This window comes from Perca flavescens, chromosome 1, assembly GCF_004354835.1.
Source record: "Perca flavescens isolate YP-PL-M2 chromosome 1, PFLA_1.0, whole genome shotgun sequence".
Lineage (NCBI taxonomy): Eukaryota > Metazoa > Chordata > Actinopteri > Perciformes > Percidae > Perca > Perca flavescens.
In genome coordinates, this window is record NC_041331.1 from 14,343,569 (window position 1) to 14,361,615 (window position 18,047).

An 18,047-nucleotide genomic window follows, 5' to 3' on the forward strand; every position below is an offset into this window, starting at 1 on the left:
TGAACTAGAGAGCGGGCCAGCGTAAAGTCATAGCCATAAAACTAGGGTGAGCTAATGCTTTAACGGTTCACGGTTATCAGGATCCAGTCGTTGTGTCCTTAGGGAAGCGGCTTGTGATAGCAATGAAAGGCCTCAGTACATAATAAAACTACTACATGTAATTACATGTAGCCTAATAATTACAGAAATCAAAGTGTTTTCCTATTAAATCTAATGAGCATTACAGCAAGAATCCTTTCTCGTTTTCCTACATACTCCACACAGTTTTAATGTTTTTAATAAAAGGTATTTCAAGGTGCATTGTGTGTGCAGTTTCTCAACGTGCCTATTTTTGTTTAACTAAGAAACTTCCTGTGTACCCCTTTACTCAACAATAAGAATTTATACTTATAATGCTTTAGTGTGGAGAAATTGGTATACCATGTGCTGTATGACTGCTGAACATTGGTGTAAACTGTTGAGTCTGAAACAAGGCCCTTGCTTTTGGACTGACCTCACATTTACATTTTATTGTTTTAGGGAGTGGAAAAATGTGTTTTTCCTTTCAGACTCTGGAAATATCAATAGGACGCTGCACAGTCTACATTTGGCCGATGGAATAGGAAAAGTACACCACCCTGCAATAAAAAAAAAAAAAAAAAGGCCAGCAAATGAAAGGCACGTCATCAACAGCTGTTGTTTTAAAAAGGCATTAAAGTCTGGGTAAAACAAAATCAGTGATTTCTTTCTAAAATACTTGTTGACAACATGTGAAAAGACTTTAAACTGTGTAGTACTGAATTGTGGAGTTAGACTGTTTTTCACCATTTCTGTGTTCAGGCATTTACAATAAGCAGTCAAAGCACAAGAGTTTTTTTTGTGATTGTTGCAGGCAAAAATCCTTGATTATGCAGCACGTTTTCTTAAAAAATGCAATGGAATATGCGGGATATTTATGTAAAAATTGCAGGAACTTGCAAAAACTGCGGTTTGATGAAAAAGAGAAAAAAGAAGTGATTTCCCCAACACCCTGCTTTTCGATGATGTTCACGTCGCGTAATTACGTCATTTCATAACGTTCCCATGGCAACAGGAGAAAATGGCTGCTCTTGAGTGAAGTTAACGCAACATTTTTCAACTTTCTGCTAAGATATATGTGCCTTTTTTGCAACGAAAATGCGGGGATTATGAAATCATGCAAGCCCCGAATATTTTGCGCGGAAATCGACAATTTTACGATTCGGGGGAAAATATGAATCACGATTTTTCAGCTTAGAATTGATATCACGGTTCTCTGCCACGATTTTTTTCTCACGAAGTGTAATGTTTATTGCACACATGAACCATGACAAAACAAATTGGCAGCACCAAACAGATTTTTTTTTTTGGCACCTATAGCACATTGCACATCACTACAAGCCTGTAAACATAGAGGCTTCAATGAAGAAAAGAAAATAGAGTACATACTGGCCATTTAAGTACAGTAGGCTACCAATAATAGTGACATATAACGCATTGAACTAAAAATATGGCCCTGATACAGGCTCCATCTAAACTCCTTGAACATGTCTTTACATAATTAAAATATTATATTCAATAAATTAATTGGAGGGGAAAGGGAAAAAAAAAATCATGAACAGGGGGAATAGAGATCGCGATTTAATAACGATTTATCGTGCAGGCCTAGTGCCTGTAGTGTGTTAAGTGCTTTGAGTGGTCGAGCGCTACATAAATGCAGTCCATATACTAAAAAGTTTAGTAACAATTAACCAAAATGTAGTTGGCGGTTGGCGAGGTGTTAGGAAGTAGCAGCGTCAGAAAGGGGAGAAGAAGAGGAAGGAGAAGAAGTAGTCAGTGAGGGACTAGGAGGTATCACTGACCCAGATTATGCACACTCCATTTCCCCCTCAGAAAGGGAGTCTGCTGGGCCTAACGGACCCATTCAGCCACCTCTGGCCTGGGGGAAGACCGCGCTGAGGAGCAGCCAGGACACCAACAGGATTCCTCCAGAAACATTCAACATGTAAAAGACCAACCAGCAGGGAAGCTGAGCGTACCACAATGTCAATTTAAGACCTAAACACAAATGTATATGAAGCAATGTAGATGCACAGCATACATACTAGGGCTGAACCAAATGTCATTTTAATAATGTTCGCTGCTTCGATTGAGGTTTTTCGAATGAAGCTTTGTCATCACATTTTGACATCATCCCCCTAAAAAGAAGGAAAAAAAATCCCCGATCAAAATTCTCAATATGAATAAAGTAATTCGTCGGATTAAAGGAGATACAATATGTAATATTTGTACTGTAATAAATCCAAAAATGACACCAATGCCTCATCAGATATTAAGGAAACATGTTAAACTGAAATATTATCTTTTCTGACAACAATGCTAATGTCAGTATTTTTTATTTTTGAATTTTACATTCCGTGACGGAATTTATGTTTTGGTCTGTGTGTTGTTATCAACGGCCCAGTTTGACAGCCAGGCCGGGTTGCCAGATATACCTGTAAAAACGTAAACCCAGCACGCTACAGCTGTAACGGTAGTACAGCCATGAAAGCAGCAAACAAACAAACAGGATCAACGGAGATAGATTCTATCGGATGTAAAAAAAAAAAAAAAAAAAAAAAAAGAAAACAGCATGTTTCTAACAGTTGAGACACAGCCAGTAAAGTGATGCTGACTGGTCCTGGCTAACGCCGTCATGCTAACCCTGCTAACTGCTAGCTAACGTTACCAGGCAAGCAGCCCATGGCTGTTTACAACGTGTAGTTCAGAACTTCAGCGGCTGGAGCCGACAACGGTGAGTTATTTTAAGCCACGAGAGGGGGGCTGTAAATCGGAAAGAGAGGACTGTGAGTTTGCAGTGTCGTTAGCGATTGTTGCCGTAATTCTAAGCCAATGAAGTGTGTTCAGTCGGCAAGGTAGTGGTATTTTTAGCGTTTCGTATTGTAATTCTAAGCCGAGGAAGTGTGCCTGACTGGCGTGTGGAGAGGACAGTGAGGTTGTTGCGTTTTTAGCGGTTCATACTGTCATTTTAAGCCGAAAAAGTGTGTCGGTCAGCCACGTGAGCACGGGTTTTTATGACTGTCAATATAGCCAGCATCTACCGTTAGCTACTCCGCTGTGCTGTGGAGTAATGTCTGGCTATGTGAAACTAGCATCTACCGTTAGCTACTCCGCTGTGCTGTGGAGTAATGTCTGGCTATGTGAAACTAGCATCTAACGTTAGCTACTCTGCTGTGCTGTGGAGTAATGTCTGGCTATGTGAGACTAGCATCTACCGTTAGCTACTCTGCTGTGCTGTGGAGTAATGTCTGGCTATGTGAGACTAGCATCTAACGTTAGCTACTCCGCTGTGCTGTGGAGTAATGTCTGGCTATGTGAGAAAAGTGTCTAGCAACATTGTTGTGAATGCTGCGGTCTCAGCCTGGCAACCTCCGTGAACTTCGAGTCTGGGCAGGAGGGGGCGGGGGAAACGACTCTCCAGTATTTTGAATTGGTAGTGCAGTAACTATTTTAACCGCTAGTTGCCAGTATTACATACAATATTACATATTGCACTTTTAATTCAACTTTCTTTAATGAATATAACTCGTCAGTTTCGTCAACATAAATACATATATAGACAGCAGGGTAATTAATCAGGGCATAAATTGCCTTTAGGCATTTAGGCTTATAGCAACATTATACTATGAGAGAAACAACGCTCTGGAGGTTTTGGAAATGTTTGCATGCATCACAGTAGTCGGAAACAATCCTATATAGTAGGGGTGCACGATTCTGAATATGTCACGATTCAATATCGATTTTTAGGCTCACGATTAGATTCAAAATCGATTTTCAATTCAAAAATGATTCTCGAAAAAACGATTCACAGTATATAAATTAGGGCTGGGCAATAAGGAGAAAATCTAATATCACAATATTCTAAGATATTGATACCGCAACGATATTGTAGTGTTGACTATTGGTGCTTTCACAAAATATTTACACAATGAGATTTTAGATAATCATCAGTAATGTGGATGTAATGACTAAGTGGGTAAAGGCAAATAATAGAACAGTTACAACAGGCTGGTAAGTTCAGAAAATGACATCACTTTACTGTAATGCAGCCTTTAAAACCAGGAAAAGACAACACTTATATCAGGATATTACGATATCCAAAATCTAAGACGATATTTAGTCTCATATCACCATATCGATATAATATCAATGTATTGCCCAGCTCTTATGTAAATGTAGTTACTTTTCCCATGTGATTGCAGTAGACATACAATTAAAAAACAATTAAAAAATTACTATTATTTTTTAAATGCGAATTGATTTTTGGAATTCTATGAATAGATTTTGAAATCTGTAGAGCTGGAATCGCGATTCGAATATGAATCGATTTTTTTTTTGCACACCCCTACTATGTAGCCACCACTGGAATCTAATTCTACAAATAGTGTAATACTCATAATATTGTTGTAGCCTAGTGTTTATCTGCAACTGTGCAGAAATACGGGGTTCGAACGTTATGAATAAAACTGAACTATTGGGAACAGCCCTAATACATACACACAATGGGATAGGTAACAGGGATTGGGAGATTGTCTGCAAACACTCGAGACTACGAGAGGCTGCCAAGTGCCAAAAGGACTCATCACAATTTTTATAGCTGAGTGGAGATGTGCAGTAATGACTGTAGCTGCTCACACAGCACAGTGCCAAGATGCCTCCAACCTCACAGTGATGAACACACGTCCTCTAAGGTGCACCGAGAGATCAACAGTTTCTTATTTTGAATACCTGTGACTAGGTCAAGCATACATACGGACAAAAGACATGAAAGGAGCTCCTTTTCAACCTTAGGGCTACGTCAACGGACTCGTCATCTTCACGGTCAATTAGCTGCGGTGAATTTGATCAAAATAGCTGCCAAAAGGTTTCTTTTGTGAAGCGTTGCGTAACGATACAGAGGGAAAATGTCTTCCTTCAGGCCATTTGACACCTACATGGAGAGCAATTTCAAAGACATCACTACGAATCACGGAACACATGAGTGGGCGCCAGTGATCAAAGGGAAATGTTATAATGCCATACAACACATTTCGGCAACGCAAAAGTACACTCGTGGACATGTTTGCGAGTCGGTGTGCATTATCTGTTTGTCAAACAAGCCCAACACACAAAATCTGACATCCTGATGCAGTGCAGTCAGCTGACTAATTATGTCTAGTTGAAGGCCTCTTTTTAAATGTAAATCATGATCAACAGAATATATATATATATATATATATATATATATATATATATATATATATATATATATATTTATTTTTTTTAAAAAGGCACTGAAAGAAAATGTCCATGGGAACAAATCAAATTAATAAATTCTGCGCATTCTGAGTGCACTTCCAGGTCATTTGTTTCTATTGAATGATACCTTGAAACTAGAATGGCACTCTGAGAGCACAGAGCTCCGCCAAGGCCAATGGTGCATTCACATGCTCCTTGGACGGTCCCCTTTCCCCAAGTTGGGAAAGTTCTTCTGACTTCGGTATGTTCATGAGCTTTTAGTCGTAATGTGGGAACAACATGGACGCTACAAAGAAGAGGTGTTGCATATTATAGCTCAGAGTGTTTAGACAACACACCGTTTCCAGCATTTGCGTGACAACGAAGAGCAAAGTAAAAACAGATCAGGTGAGCCATGAAATATTCCGACACCATACGAATGCAGCACAAATGTTAACGAAAAGTGGAAAAAATAATTTGTTTATCCGTCCCGGATGTGCTCTGAAATGTAATGGGTTCTTCCTTTGTCCTTCCACCAACTTTCAAGAAAATTGGGCCGGTAGTTTTTAAAATAAATAAATATAGTCACTTATTTATATGGCAAACATTTTTATAACTTAATCTTTTGTTCATTTTAGGTTTAATTTGTGACTTCATCATTAAATCCATTGATGTCAATTAGAGAACAAAAGTAACACAGATAGAATCTCAAATCCAAAATCATTTCGGCAACAGTAACAGTGTGCGCCTCCACCGGCTGATAGTAATGACATGTCATCATGTTTAACTCGGGGTCTGGATGTTAAGCGTAATTTTAAGCACATCTGTTTAGCGTATTAGGAAAAAAACATGACCTGTAATTACAGGGCAGCGTTACAGTGGCTCTCGCTGAGGATGGGGGACGACTGCTGTCTTTCTGCCTTCGGCAGACCGCAGGCTTTGTGAAATCTGAGCCCGGAGGTGCAGTCAGAGCCGCAGTCGAGAGGGAGACACTTAAAGAGCCGCGGCGTGATGATAACGCAAGTTACGTTTTCAGGCTTCGAGGAGATGAGGGAAGATGTTGGCGAGAATCTGCGGAGAGGCTACATATAATGTTATGACCTCATGGTTTACTGCGCACCCAAAAGCTTGTGGAGACATGATGTGGAGCTGCATTTGGGAACTGTGGTCAAAAAAAAAAAAAAAAAAAAAAATAGAGAGAAACTAGACTTTCTTGGTTACAGGAAACTTCCATTCCTCAGATACTCTTTCACTTTGTATCATTTATATGTGATCTTCATGTGTTATTCTGCGAGGACACAGTGGACTTTAAAAAAGATAAAATATTGTTGACTAACTTTGTTATTAATACAGTGACTGTTTGATTATCAAGTACGTACGTTGCTCTCAACACTCTGAACCTCCCACTAAAAATGAAAGGACGTTTTAAATACACCTATTTCCAAATCCGCTCTCTCAGAACAATACTTTCTGCCAGTTGAGAAGGTCAGAACAGTCCAACCCTCTATCTGAACCCTTATTAAGTTCATACTGGCTCATCAGACTCCCCAAAAACTACTTCTTGAGGAAAAACTCATTACATTTGGCATTTGAGTCTCCACACATAGCTTAACCCGCTCTGTAGTGCAGTTCAGCCAGCGTGACATGTAGAGCAAAAAGATTTGCTAAGCCGAGACAGCTCCACGCTTAAGTGGACTCTTTTCAGTCTGAGTGGAGGACTCTGTGGACTTTGTGGAGACCATAGGGACCCTCTAATCGTCTCCAGGGTGTATGACCATAATTGTTCAACCAGACTACTGAGTCACTGCAGTGAAGGCCCGCTCTGAAATGCATCAGTGGGCAATCAGAATGAATGCAGGCGGGGCGGGTGCCAAAGTAAAAGGACAGGGGCATTAAAGTGAACATTGTGGCACAACATGACTCAGCAGAGTTCAGCGCAGGGTGCATATATCATTCTGTCATGACAAATGTTGTGACTGGATGTTTTAATGATCATACAGTGATTCCCTTAATTAATTAAGCGCATCATGCGTTTAAAGGTTTTCTAAAACCCAAGTGAAATGTGCAGTAAGTTATGAGAATATTGCAAAAATGTTCTAATTGCCCTACCTCTCAATGTTCGTTGGCATTAAAAACATTCACAGCATGACGTAAAACCAATTTTCTGATGGTAATGCTACATTTGGGAGAGTTGTCCTGTACATTAGATAGATATTTCGATGTAATTCACCAACGCTGGACACAGGGTTACTGTGACAGACACAGAGGATGCATTTTCTGACATTTTCTTGAACAAAACCAAAATGTTATATTCCACGACACTTCCACAAGAGGCTACACTTCTAGAGTTAGTGGTTAGATTTAAGAATAATCTCCAAGTAGCCTTTATAATCTGCTCATTTACGACACTGATAATTACAGTACTATAGATTAGACAGGAGAAGCATTCCAGCTATTAGTGAGCATGTCTCGGGCTGCATTTGAAATCCAGCTTATCACCGCCTGTTTGTTGTCGGGCAGCCACAACTATCTCCACTCTTCCTCCCCTCTCGCCTCATTCTGACGGAGCGCAGACTACTGTAAACGGACAGAATTCCTCACAGATAAGAGCGGCAGCGTACTGTAGAGACTAAACTTTCTTCCTGGATGGAGAACTTTATCTGGTCTGCAATGTTCTCTCTTTTCGAAAACTTTAGTTTGAAATATCATTTTCACTGCAATAAAAAAAAATTAAAAATAAAAACTATTCTGAAAGCAATTTCAACGGCACTCCTAATGTTGGTTAGGCATCTTTTTGCAGGCAGACCACTCATTCTTCTCCTGCACATTTACTGAAACAGTTTAGGATGACTTACATGATCGTCGGAAACTAAAATATTTGGTTCAGCCAACTTTTTAATGTGTGCTCTGTACTCGCTCAATGATAAAAGGTGCTGAACTTTTGATTATTGAGTTTTTCCTTTCAAAACACAAGATTCCTCAGAATAACTAAAGAGAGCTGTTCATCTTTGAACTTTATGAAAGCAACAATGCAATAAGACCTTTAAAAGGACCTCAGACTTGTTGAAGACCTCCAATAAATCTTTTGTTTATTTTAGTTTTTCCCATTTAATTTGGGTCTGCTATATGCGTGACACGTGTTCCTTTTTGATCGCATATAAAGCAAACTGCTAAAAGTTAATTTAATAGAAATAAAACTTTCTGTCTGTCCTCTTGACTAGCTTGTAACCCAGAAGTAAAAATAAATACATGACATGATTAAGGTTTTAATATCATATAAAGCACTGTGTGGGTGTTAGGAAACACAGACCTCAAACACTTGCTGGTTAAATATCCAAATGAATGCTTTAATATTTCCTGATGCTATGACATCATTATAATACATAAGGCTGATGCTGCCATTTGAAGGCTTCAACAAGATGATCACACTTTTCACTGATAATTAAAGTGGTTTCATGGCAGCACTGCTCTGTAAATGGACATGTGTACCATTACACAACAGTACATGCCTGGGGATTAACCATAGGCCCTGACCTGTCTGTACCATAAGGCTGCAGGGGGCCAGGAGCTATTGTCATTGCTGTGTCACAACACACACGAACACAAAAATTCAGCAAATCACAACTTTAGTTTCCAGTCAGCGCTCCGCTGCCAAAAGCCTGGAGTAATGCGGCCTCTGGCATCTGGATGCTTCGGTCATTTAACCTGATAATACCGCTGTACCTCAGGAATTTAATGAGTAGGTTTACTCTGTGGTACTGCTACATTAAGCTAAATATCCGCAACATTCGTCCTCCAATGATTAGCAGTTTCTACACGGCCATCGAAGTCACTATCCACTTCCGTGCAAGTGAGCAGCATCTATATCCACATCTAACTTTAAATCACATAATTATTGTGGCCGGGTTGGCTCAGTGGGTAGAGCAGGCGCACATTTGCTGAGAGGCTTATGCCTTGATGCAGAGGCCCAAGGTTTGACTCCGACCTGTGAAGATTTCCTGCATGTCTTCCCCCTCTCTCTCCCATTTCTCACCTAGCTGTCCTATCAATTAAAAGGCAGAAAAGACAACAACAAATAATCTTTAAAAAATAAACAAAAATAAATCACATAATTATTGAAACTAGGTATTTAAGCTCAGAAAACTGCTTTCTTTGCATTGCATTCAATTTGTGTGTGATTTTCTAAGCTTTGACTAAATTACTAGAGATGGTCCGATACCGACACCAGTATCGGTAAAACGCTGGTATCGGTATCGGGAAGTACTGGAGTTTATGCACCGATCCGATACCACGTAATAAAGCCCTAAAGAAAATCTATGTTAAAGTAGTTTATTTATGTTCTGTTTCCGTTATAACTGACTGTCAAACTTCATAATAACAGAAAGTTCTGTGGCATTCATGGTTTGTATTTGTTCAGGTTTCACAAAGAGTTTAACCTGAGCCAGACCGACAACAAAGATAGAAATCATATCACATCCATACTGGGACAGTAGTATACAGCTGTTAAAACATAATAAAATACATCACACACTGGTATCGGATCGGTACTCGGTATCGACCGATACGCAAGTTCAGGTATCGGAATCGGTATCGGGAAGCAAAAAATGGTATCGGACCATCTCTATAAATTACCATTGGCGTTTCTTAATAAAAAAGGCTTTGAAAGCTTGCTTCTCTCTTGGGAGGATGGAATTTAATTTAAGGGAACACAAACTGAGCTCCCAAACAGATCACTATTGTTTGTTGACTACATTTCCCATTTTAAGGGATTAATAAAAAAAAAAAAAGAACGAGTTGAGCTCATTTCACATAAGCAAAATGTCAAAGAACAACACAATGCACTTTCTTCTCTCCGTCTCACTCCAGCTATTGTTAGCACCAGTGAGCTAATGAGGGGAAATGCAAAACGCGCGGAAGCTGAGCCTTTGAGGCCAAAGCCTCCCTCATATAATGGCCTACTAAAGAAAGGGGAGCTTTGTTCAGTGCAACACAAGCAGGTTCCTCTTTAATGACTTCATGTGCATGCCAATCACTTACGCCACACAATCCCATCATGAGGCCACAACACTTTTTCGGGACTATCCTGATCATGTGAGCCTGCAGCACGTGACTCCTGTTCTCCCAAACACAAGCTAGGATTCAGTAGAGCAGCCAGGTAACACCTCAGGGGCTGATGATTGGGGAAGGGGGGGGGGCATTCCTATTTTCAGATTGGGTAGAGACTCTATGCTCACAGGAGCTAACAGGAGCTGCCACGCAACAAAGTCAGAGCCCAGAGAGAGGGTTGTTACCTCAATATAAAGAGGACAAAACACCATGTTGGACCACTGCACTTTTCAAACACTGTATTTATGTTTTTAAAAGAACAAAGAATTTTACAGAAACTGCAACTATGAGACCGTGATATAGCCTATTGTACGAAGACTTATTTAAGCTACAGTCACTCGGCGTAGGGTTACAGTGGGGTGAACTTCAAACAGGAAATGAGGCAAAAATGTAAATCCATTTTTTGTTCCACTTACATGGCAAAATAAATACTTTATGTATTATAAAATAAAGTGTAGAAATAGGGGCGGCCTGTAGCTCACCCAGTAAGAGCGTTCGCAGCGGCGCGGGTTCGAATCCGACCTGCTGCGTGTCATACCCCCCCTCATGTCTATCCACTGTCACTACATAATAAAAAAAAAGGGAAAAGCCACCCCAAAAGCATGGTGATTTGTTTCCAAACAAATGTGAAACGTAGTGATGAAATGAAGTGAGAGCTGGTATTCTGTTTTTTTAAATTAGAAATGTTCTGCTGCAGTCCCCCCCCACGGAACAATAACTCTTTACCTCATTCTAATTTCGATGGCTTCGCAATGAGCTACAGAGTTCTTTTCTACAACCACAAACATACTTCACTGTCAAAAGAATGAGGTTATATATAGAGAAGGAGTTATTTTACTGCTGATAAATATCTTATGACAGGAGGGTTTGGTGGTTTACCCGTTCTGCCATCATGACTCCTCAGCTCGTCTGCATCTAAAATGTGCTGCAGTATATTTACGACGCACTCGAACACAGAAGAGGCGTCTTGTTCTTTTGTGTGCCAATTTCCCAGGACGTAATCTATGGCAACGGGATCTTACAATATCTCAAGTCACATTTGCCCGATGGCCACCAGCTCTACTGGTGGAGACTGACTGAACGGGAAGTTCAACCAATGGCCACAGTTTTCAAATGTGGCAGACATCGTTTGTATAATTTTTTTTGTTCAACTCAGGGAACAGGACTAGCCAAAAGGTTGAGGCCACACCCCGAGACAGGACATGATGTACAACACCTCGAGTCATTCATCGTTTCTCTTAGAACACTAACCGAATCCAAGATGATGTAGCTGTGAAAATGAAACTTTGCATGAAGTAATGCATTCTTCACCCCCCCTCCCCCCCTAAGTAAAAGGTTTGTGCACCTTCATCAAACTAGTCGAAAGTAGAATTAGAAGGGCAGATTGTCTTAATTCCAATGCTGCAAAAAGGGTTCATATAACCACAAAATATTCCACTACAACTGTGCGGATTAGCTCCTGCATAGCTTCAAACGGAGCTTTCAACCTTTCAAACCACAGCTTCAGGTCTTTTTAAAAAAAAAAAAAAAAAAAAGGTGGTGTCGGTTATATCGCCCGACACAGACACAGCCCGACGTGATACAAACTGAGGCCCGTCTTTTAGAAATAGCAGACAGAGGGGGCCTGTTAGGTGTCGGATGTCGACAGGGACCAGTTGCTGGAGTCTCGGCCCGGGCCGCCTCTCATGCTTACAAGCAGCTGTGTCTTCTCAGACCTCGCATTCCTGCAGGACAGAGCCACTTCACCCTCATCACCTGTGCTGATCTGACCTCACAGCTACTTGAATTAAAGTCATTTTCTTTAGCTTTTTGTAGATAGGAAAACATAAGATGTTCAACCCCAAATAGTCACAGAACTCCTGTTTTAAATCTAATATGTGTATTATGCAATTCTCATGGAAACACAGTGATAGAAGATGATCAGGGGCACCCTGGCGGTGTAGGAGTTTACTCATCATAAATTGCAACTTCCCCAGTTTGAGTCCAGCTGGGGACGTTTGTTGCATGTTACTCCCCTCATTTTCCTGTCATCACTCTACTGACAACTCTATAATAAAAGGCCTAAATGTCTGAAGAGATCCTCTGACAAGGTACTGTTACTTTAAACTCGGCATTGAGCAACACAGACACAAAGTAGGCCAAAGCCTCTAAATGAATACTAAAGTCATAAAAAAAGAAAAAGAAATCTTTAAAAAAAAAAAGGGACATTAAAAAGGCATCTTGCACAGATTCATATCTGGTGTTGGGGGTTTGCAGCGTCTGAAGTCGACTCTCGCCCACTGAACACACTGAGACATGCACCCATGATTCAGCAGCTTCTTCACCCCATTAGACCTCCCTGTACAATTACAGCTGCTTTGCAGCCTTTATTGCCTCCACTGCATCAGAAGCTGTGCTGTCCTACCTCCACTAAATAATACATGTAAACGTTTACGCCACCCTACTGCAGCCGAGCACAGCATACAACTTCATCCTGTTATAAGCATGAACACAAAATACCAGATGTAAAGTTCATCATTTTAAGTAGGTTCTGATTGTAATATGTCCTTGGGTCTGTCATGTGAGGATTCCTTTCATTCATGCTAAATCATCCTATATTATGTTTGCATGCACTCATTGATGATTGTTTTGCCGGCTTTTTGTAGGTCTTGTTTGTTTCTTTTAATGCATGACATCATCAACCTGCCCAGGGACTACAGATGAAAAGTATCCTTTTGGCGAAATCTGACACATTGACATCATATTGGTGCAAAATGTGCAACAAAGACATCTATAAAAAGGAGTCATCGTTTTACAGGGTGTCACATACAGTATTGTAAGGACACATTAGGTGGCTTTAGACGTAGATCAAGCACTCGGATGGCATGACACTGAGCTGCAACTCAAACTTTTCACAAGCTTACACATTATACATTATGCCTCTGATTGTTCATTGAACAAAAGCATCGACTGAGCCCATCCACACCTTAAAAAGCATGGACAACCATCTTGCAAATGAGTGAAGATTAAAAGAACAAGTTTCTTGATTCATTGGTTGCCTGCAGCCCCCTTAAGCCACTCTTCCCACTGCGGGGCAGCCCACTGCCCACAACCCTACTCAACATCCCACTCTTACCTCCAGAAGTGAACGCTGAAGTCGGTTGTAAGTGGGACTCAAGTTTTCCGTCTGCTCTCAGGATGGGTTGCAGAGACACACACACTTGTAGCCACTCGAAATGCCTAAGTCTCTATTTAATTCCCTGCATTCCCACTGAATTAATTTGTTTTCTTCTCTCTCCCGCCGTTTGCTTCCGAACAACTCCTCGAAATACAACTCCGCGCTGAATACTTGCGCTTTTTTGATTTGTATCCGTGTGTGCTCGCTGTAGTGAAATGTAATTAAAAAGCAGTCCTTCGCAGTTCGGTGACGGTCGCTGAAAACTCCACTTTGCCTAGCTAATCAGTGCGGCCGCTGTGGGGACGCGCGGCAGTGCGCGTTCACGCTGCTAATGGGCGGGGAGAAAATAGAGAAGGAGGACGGAGCCTCAGCCAAGCCCCCGGGCGGGACCGGAACTCAGTCTGTGATTTATATATCCGTATGAAACTTCCGCGTACATCATAACGACACAAAAAGCATGTATTCACATACACAATCATTGCAAAAGGAGTGGCTGTCAAATTATTAATACATTTTTTCTGAACTCTCAACCGGCTCGGCTGGAGAAAGAATCTAGTGCGCATGCTTTATGGGCCCCAAAACGACAAAAGTATGCGTCTTTTAGCGAATGGGTTAGCGAGTATTTTTCCTAGGATGACGAAGGCATATCCCGCTTTACTCTGCCTCTGATTGGCTTATCCTAACATTCTTACCACAACCCTAACCAATCCCACTCCTCTTACTGAAATCTAACCAACCCAACCAACGAAGGCAATGGTACAGTAGGTGGCGGCATGCACATTTAAACGTTGGATTGTAGCCCGCCAATAAACTAAAGAAGAAGAAGAAGACGACTCCTGGCCAATCCGAGGTAGAGTAGGGCGGACCATGCCTTCGCCATCCTAGGAAATAATATTGACATATATAAAGTTAATCACGGAGCGAAACAACAGGAAGGAAGCACGAAATAACACGGCAGCGACGTACACACATCACACCGCACGTTTTTAGATGATGGGGGCAAAAAACAAATTGATCATTTTGAATTGATATTGGATTGCCATGACGGGGGATGTGTTGGTTTTTTAACACGTGGCTGTCTTCCTGATTATGCAACTGAAGTGTAAAAGTCCTGATCTGTTAGAATCCCTGTGGGTAGTGAACAGACTGGTAGCCTTTCAGTAAATGTACTGCGCAGGTACACTGTCGCAAAAACATTTAAGGTCTTCCAGCAGCGGCGGTTTACGTTAGCTAGTCAATGTAATGAGGGACAAGACTGCAGTTTTCGTGGTACTTTTTATTTGAGTGTGTCTTTTACAGGTATGGACATCGAATCAAGAGCATGCATTTTAATTTGCTAGTACACTGTGTATGTTCTACAGTCTTACGTGACCGTTTAGCGGAGTTGTTTAGCTAGCTTCGTCTGATGGGGAAAGTTGCCGTTGGCTAGCTAGCTAGCTAGCCAGCCAACGGCATGCTAACGTAAGACCGGTGAGCTGCCTGCTGGCAAAAACGATGAACTAAACGCACTGCAGTAATGTTATACTCCGTAGGGGCAACACCGGCAACAGCCTGTAGTTTTGTCTGTTATGGCCGACCAAACCTATTGTAGCTAACGTTACATTTATATTAAGGCTCTGAACACCCACACAGGTGTTTTCAGTTAGCTAAGGTTGTCAATCACAGTCTATACACGCCCACACAGTCCTGGGTAGAGGTCTAGCTAATCAATCAAATTAAGTGAAAACACCTGTGTTGGTGTTCAGAGCCTTTAATACGATAAAGTAACGTGTCTCCGTGAGTAACAACGGTCCACACCATGGTCCACATATCACACCAACGAACCAAGATGGAACCATACTAACGTTAACTGAAACCTTCTGTGTGTTCGCTCCAGTAAAGTTCAACAGTTTGTTTACGTTGACTTTACATGGTAGCGTTACGACTTTAACACTTAAGCCTCATCCCTGTGCAGTAACGTTAATAGTTGTCCGTCCAGTGAAGATACGGTCATTAGGTTTGCATCATTATGTTCAGGATACGTTTTGTGACACAACCCATCACAGGGAAGGTGTCATTTTAACATAACATAACAATAACAAAATGACACCTTCAAACTGCTTGTTTTGTCTGACCAACAGTCCAATTTGATTACTTCTCCGACAATCATCAACTAACGTTACTCATTGCAGTACTACAATAGAACTGAAAATTACTTATTTTTTTTCTTAGCTACTTTTTATTATATTATTTTTAGTATTGATTAATCTGCCAACTACTTTCTTGACATATTGATTAAAAAAACCACATCACAATTTTACTAAAGCCCAATTGGTGACATCTTAAAAGTGATTGTTTTGTATTGACCAACAGTCTAAAGCTGCAAATATTAATCAAGTAGTGTCAACTATTAAATTAATCGCCAACGTTTTTGATGATCGATTAATCGGTTTGAGTCAATTATGGAGAAAAAATTTAAAAATTCTGTAATTCCAGCTATTTAAATGTGAATATTTTCTAGTTTCTTCCCTCCTCTGTGACAGTAAACAAAATGTCTTTTTTTTTTTTTTTTTTGCACAATTGTCTGACATTTTAGACCATACCATCTATTTGATTAATCAAGAAAATAATCAACAAAAATCGTTAGTTGCAGCCTTACAAGTGTCTAAAACCCACATATTTAGTTTACAATCACATAAAGAAAAGCAGACAACTCTCTCATATTAGAAGAGACATGTTTGGTATTTGTACTCGATAAATAAGTAAAAAATATGAATTAATCAAAAATAGTTGTTGATTCATTTTCTGCAGGTCGGCTAAACATTCAGCACTAAAATCTTCTGTCTTTTTTATTTTTTTTAGACTCACTCTCTGACTGTGTTGGAGGATGGACCCTGTAGTGCTGAGCTACCAGGACAGCCTGCTGCGGCGCTCTGATGTGTCCTTACTGGAAGGACCTTACTGGCTCAATGACCGAGTCATTGGTTTCGCTTTTGAGTACTTTGCTGCTGAGCGCTTCAGAGTCCTGGGGGAGACCATCACCCTCATCAGCCCGGAGGTCACCCAGTTCATCAAGTGTGCTTCCTGCCCTGATGAGTTGGCCCTATTTCTGGAGCCGCTGGATCTTGCTTCTCGCCACTGGGTCTTTCTAGCCGTTAACGACAACTCCAACCAGAGCGCCGGGGGATCCCACTGGAGCCTTTTGGTCTACCATCACAACTCCAACTACTTTGCACACTATGACTCTCAAAACGGCAGCAATTCGCTGCACGCGCGGCGCATCGCCAGCAAGCTAGAGCCTTTCTTGGGTGCCGGGAGAAAAGCGCTGTTTGTGGACGAGCCGTGCCCATCACAGCAGAACAGCTATGACTGCGGCATGTATGTTATTTGTATCGCAGAGGCCTTGTGTGAGATGGCCAGGGTGGAAGGCTCACCGCGCCTTCCTGTGCAAGTCATCACCCCAGCCTACATCACTCAGAAGAGGGCTGAATGGTGCAGACTGATCCAGAGTCTAGCTCAGAATGAGCTCTGCTGCTCTCTGTCTTTTCCTTAGCATGTTGATTGCCCCTCATATATGCACAACAGCTGTCAGCCTCTCCATATCTACTGCTGGAGCATCTGAATGCACTCCTTGAATACAGTATATAATGACATATGAAGTATATTTCTATTAAAGTCTCTATCATACTCCATAATAGAAAAAAGGTTTAAAAAGAGAACGCAATGTTACGGATCTTTAATGATTCATTGGAAACTTGGTGTCATGTTTATGCCTTGTTTATGCACAGCAGCATACGATATGTAAACCTGAACACCAGCATGCCTACAAAGGAATGGACTCATGTACATATTTAGTGAGGATGGAGAATGTCATGTCAAAGAGGAGGCACAGACTTTTCATTTCTCCTTTGTATTAGTTTGGGGCAAATGTAGAAATGTTTACACAGATTATTGCTCAGGGTCATTTTAAATGAACTAGAATTGACGATAAGAATGTGAATCTTAACTTTATCTCCTACTTTACATCATGTATTCAGTCTGTCTTTTAGTTTGAACATGCAGTATGTCTACAACTACAAACTTTTAGTTGTGAAATATTTTAAAGAAAATTGCTGTGTGAGGGTAAGACATGCATTCTGACTGTATGGGACAGTGGCCAATGTTGAGTGGTATGATATGTTCTCACAAAAAGCAAGTATCAAAGTCATTGTATGCTGATCTAATAAATTTTACTGTCACATTTTTGTTGACAAAACGGTAAATTTCCTTTGTGTTTTTTTTTATTTGTGGTTCCAGCTATCTTGTCATCAAGTTCATGTCTCATTTATTAAAATATTTTTGAGAATTTTAATATATTTTCCATCAGCAAAGGTATTATTATTATTATTATTATTATTGTTATTTTGAATACACAAATACTTCTCTGAAAAAATTTACTGAAGCATAAATGTTGGATATCAGATTTCTCTTGAACCTCAGTGTTGATGTTTAACTTGTATAAAGATCATTTACAGGTTTTGGTACAGTTATG

The 18,047-nt window shown here is 40.6% G+C and overlaps 2 protein-coding genes across 6 annotated transcripts in view; one reads left to right on the forward strand and one right to left on the reverse strand.

Moving 5' to 3' along the window:
- Positions 1 to 14,045, reverse strand: part of myo9aa (myosin IXAa) — a 131,892-nt gene extending 117,847 nt beyond the window's left edge. For all 4 annotated transcript variants that reach the window (XM_028573510.1, XM_028573518.1, XM_028573527.1 and 1 more), the window contains exon 1: positions 13,496 to 14,045. The gene's annotated coding sequence lies outside the window, so the exon portion shown is untranslated. The remainder of the gene's footprint in view (positions 1 to 13,495) is intronic.
- Positions 14,046 to 14,297: 252 nt separating this feature from the next.
- On the forward strand, positions 14,298 to 17,778 carry senp8 (SUMO peptidase family member, NEDD8 specific). Of its 2 annotated transcripts, none has more exons than XM_028581821.1 (2): positions 14,298 to 14,387; positions 16,379 to 17,778. In XM_028581821.1, exon 2 carries the CDS (start codon positions 16,404 to 16,406, stop codon positions 17,067 to 17,069), a length of 666 nt encoding a protein of 221 aa, XP_028437622.1. In that variant the 5' UTR covers positions 14,298 to 14,387; positions 16,379 to 16,403; the 3' UTR covers positions 17,070 to 17,778. The 2 variants fall into 2 exon arrangements, with proteins under 2 accessions (XP_028437622.1, XP_028437613.1); XM_028581812.1 differs by lacking the exon at positions 14,298 to 14,387 and adding an exon at positions 14,469 to 14,836.
- Positions 17,779 to 18,047: the final 269 nt, after the last annotated feature.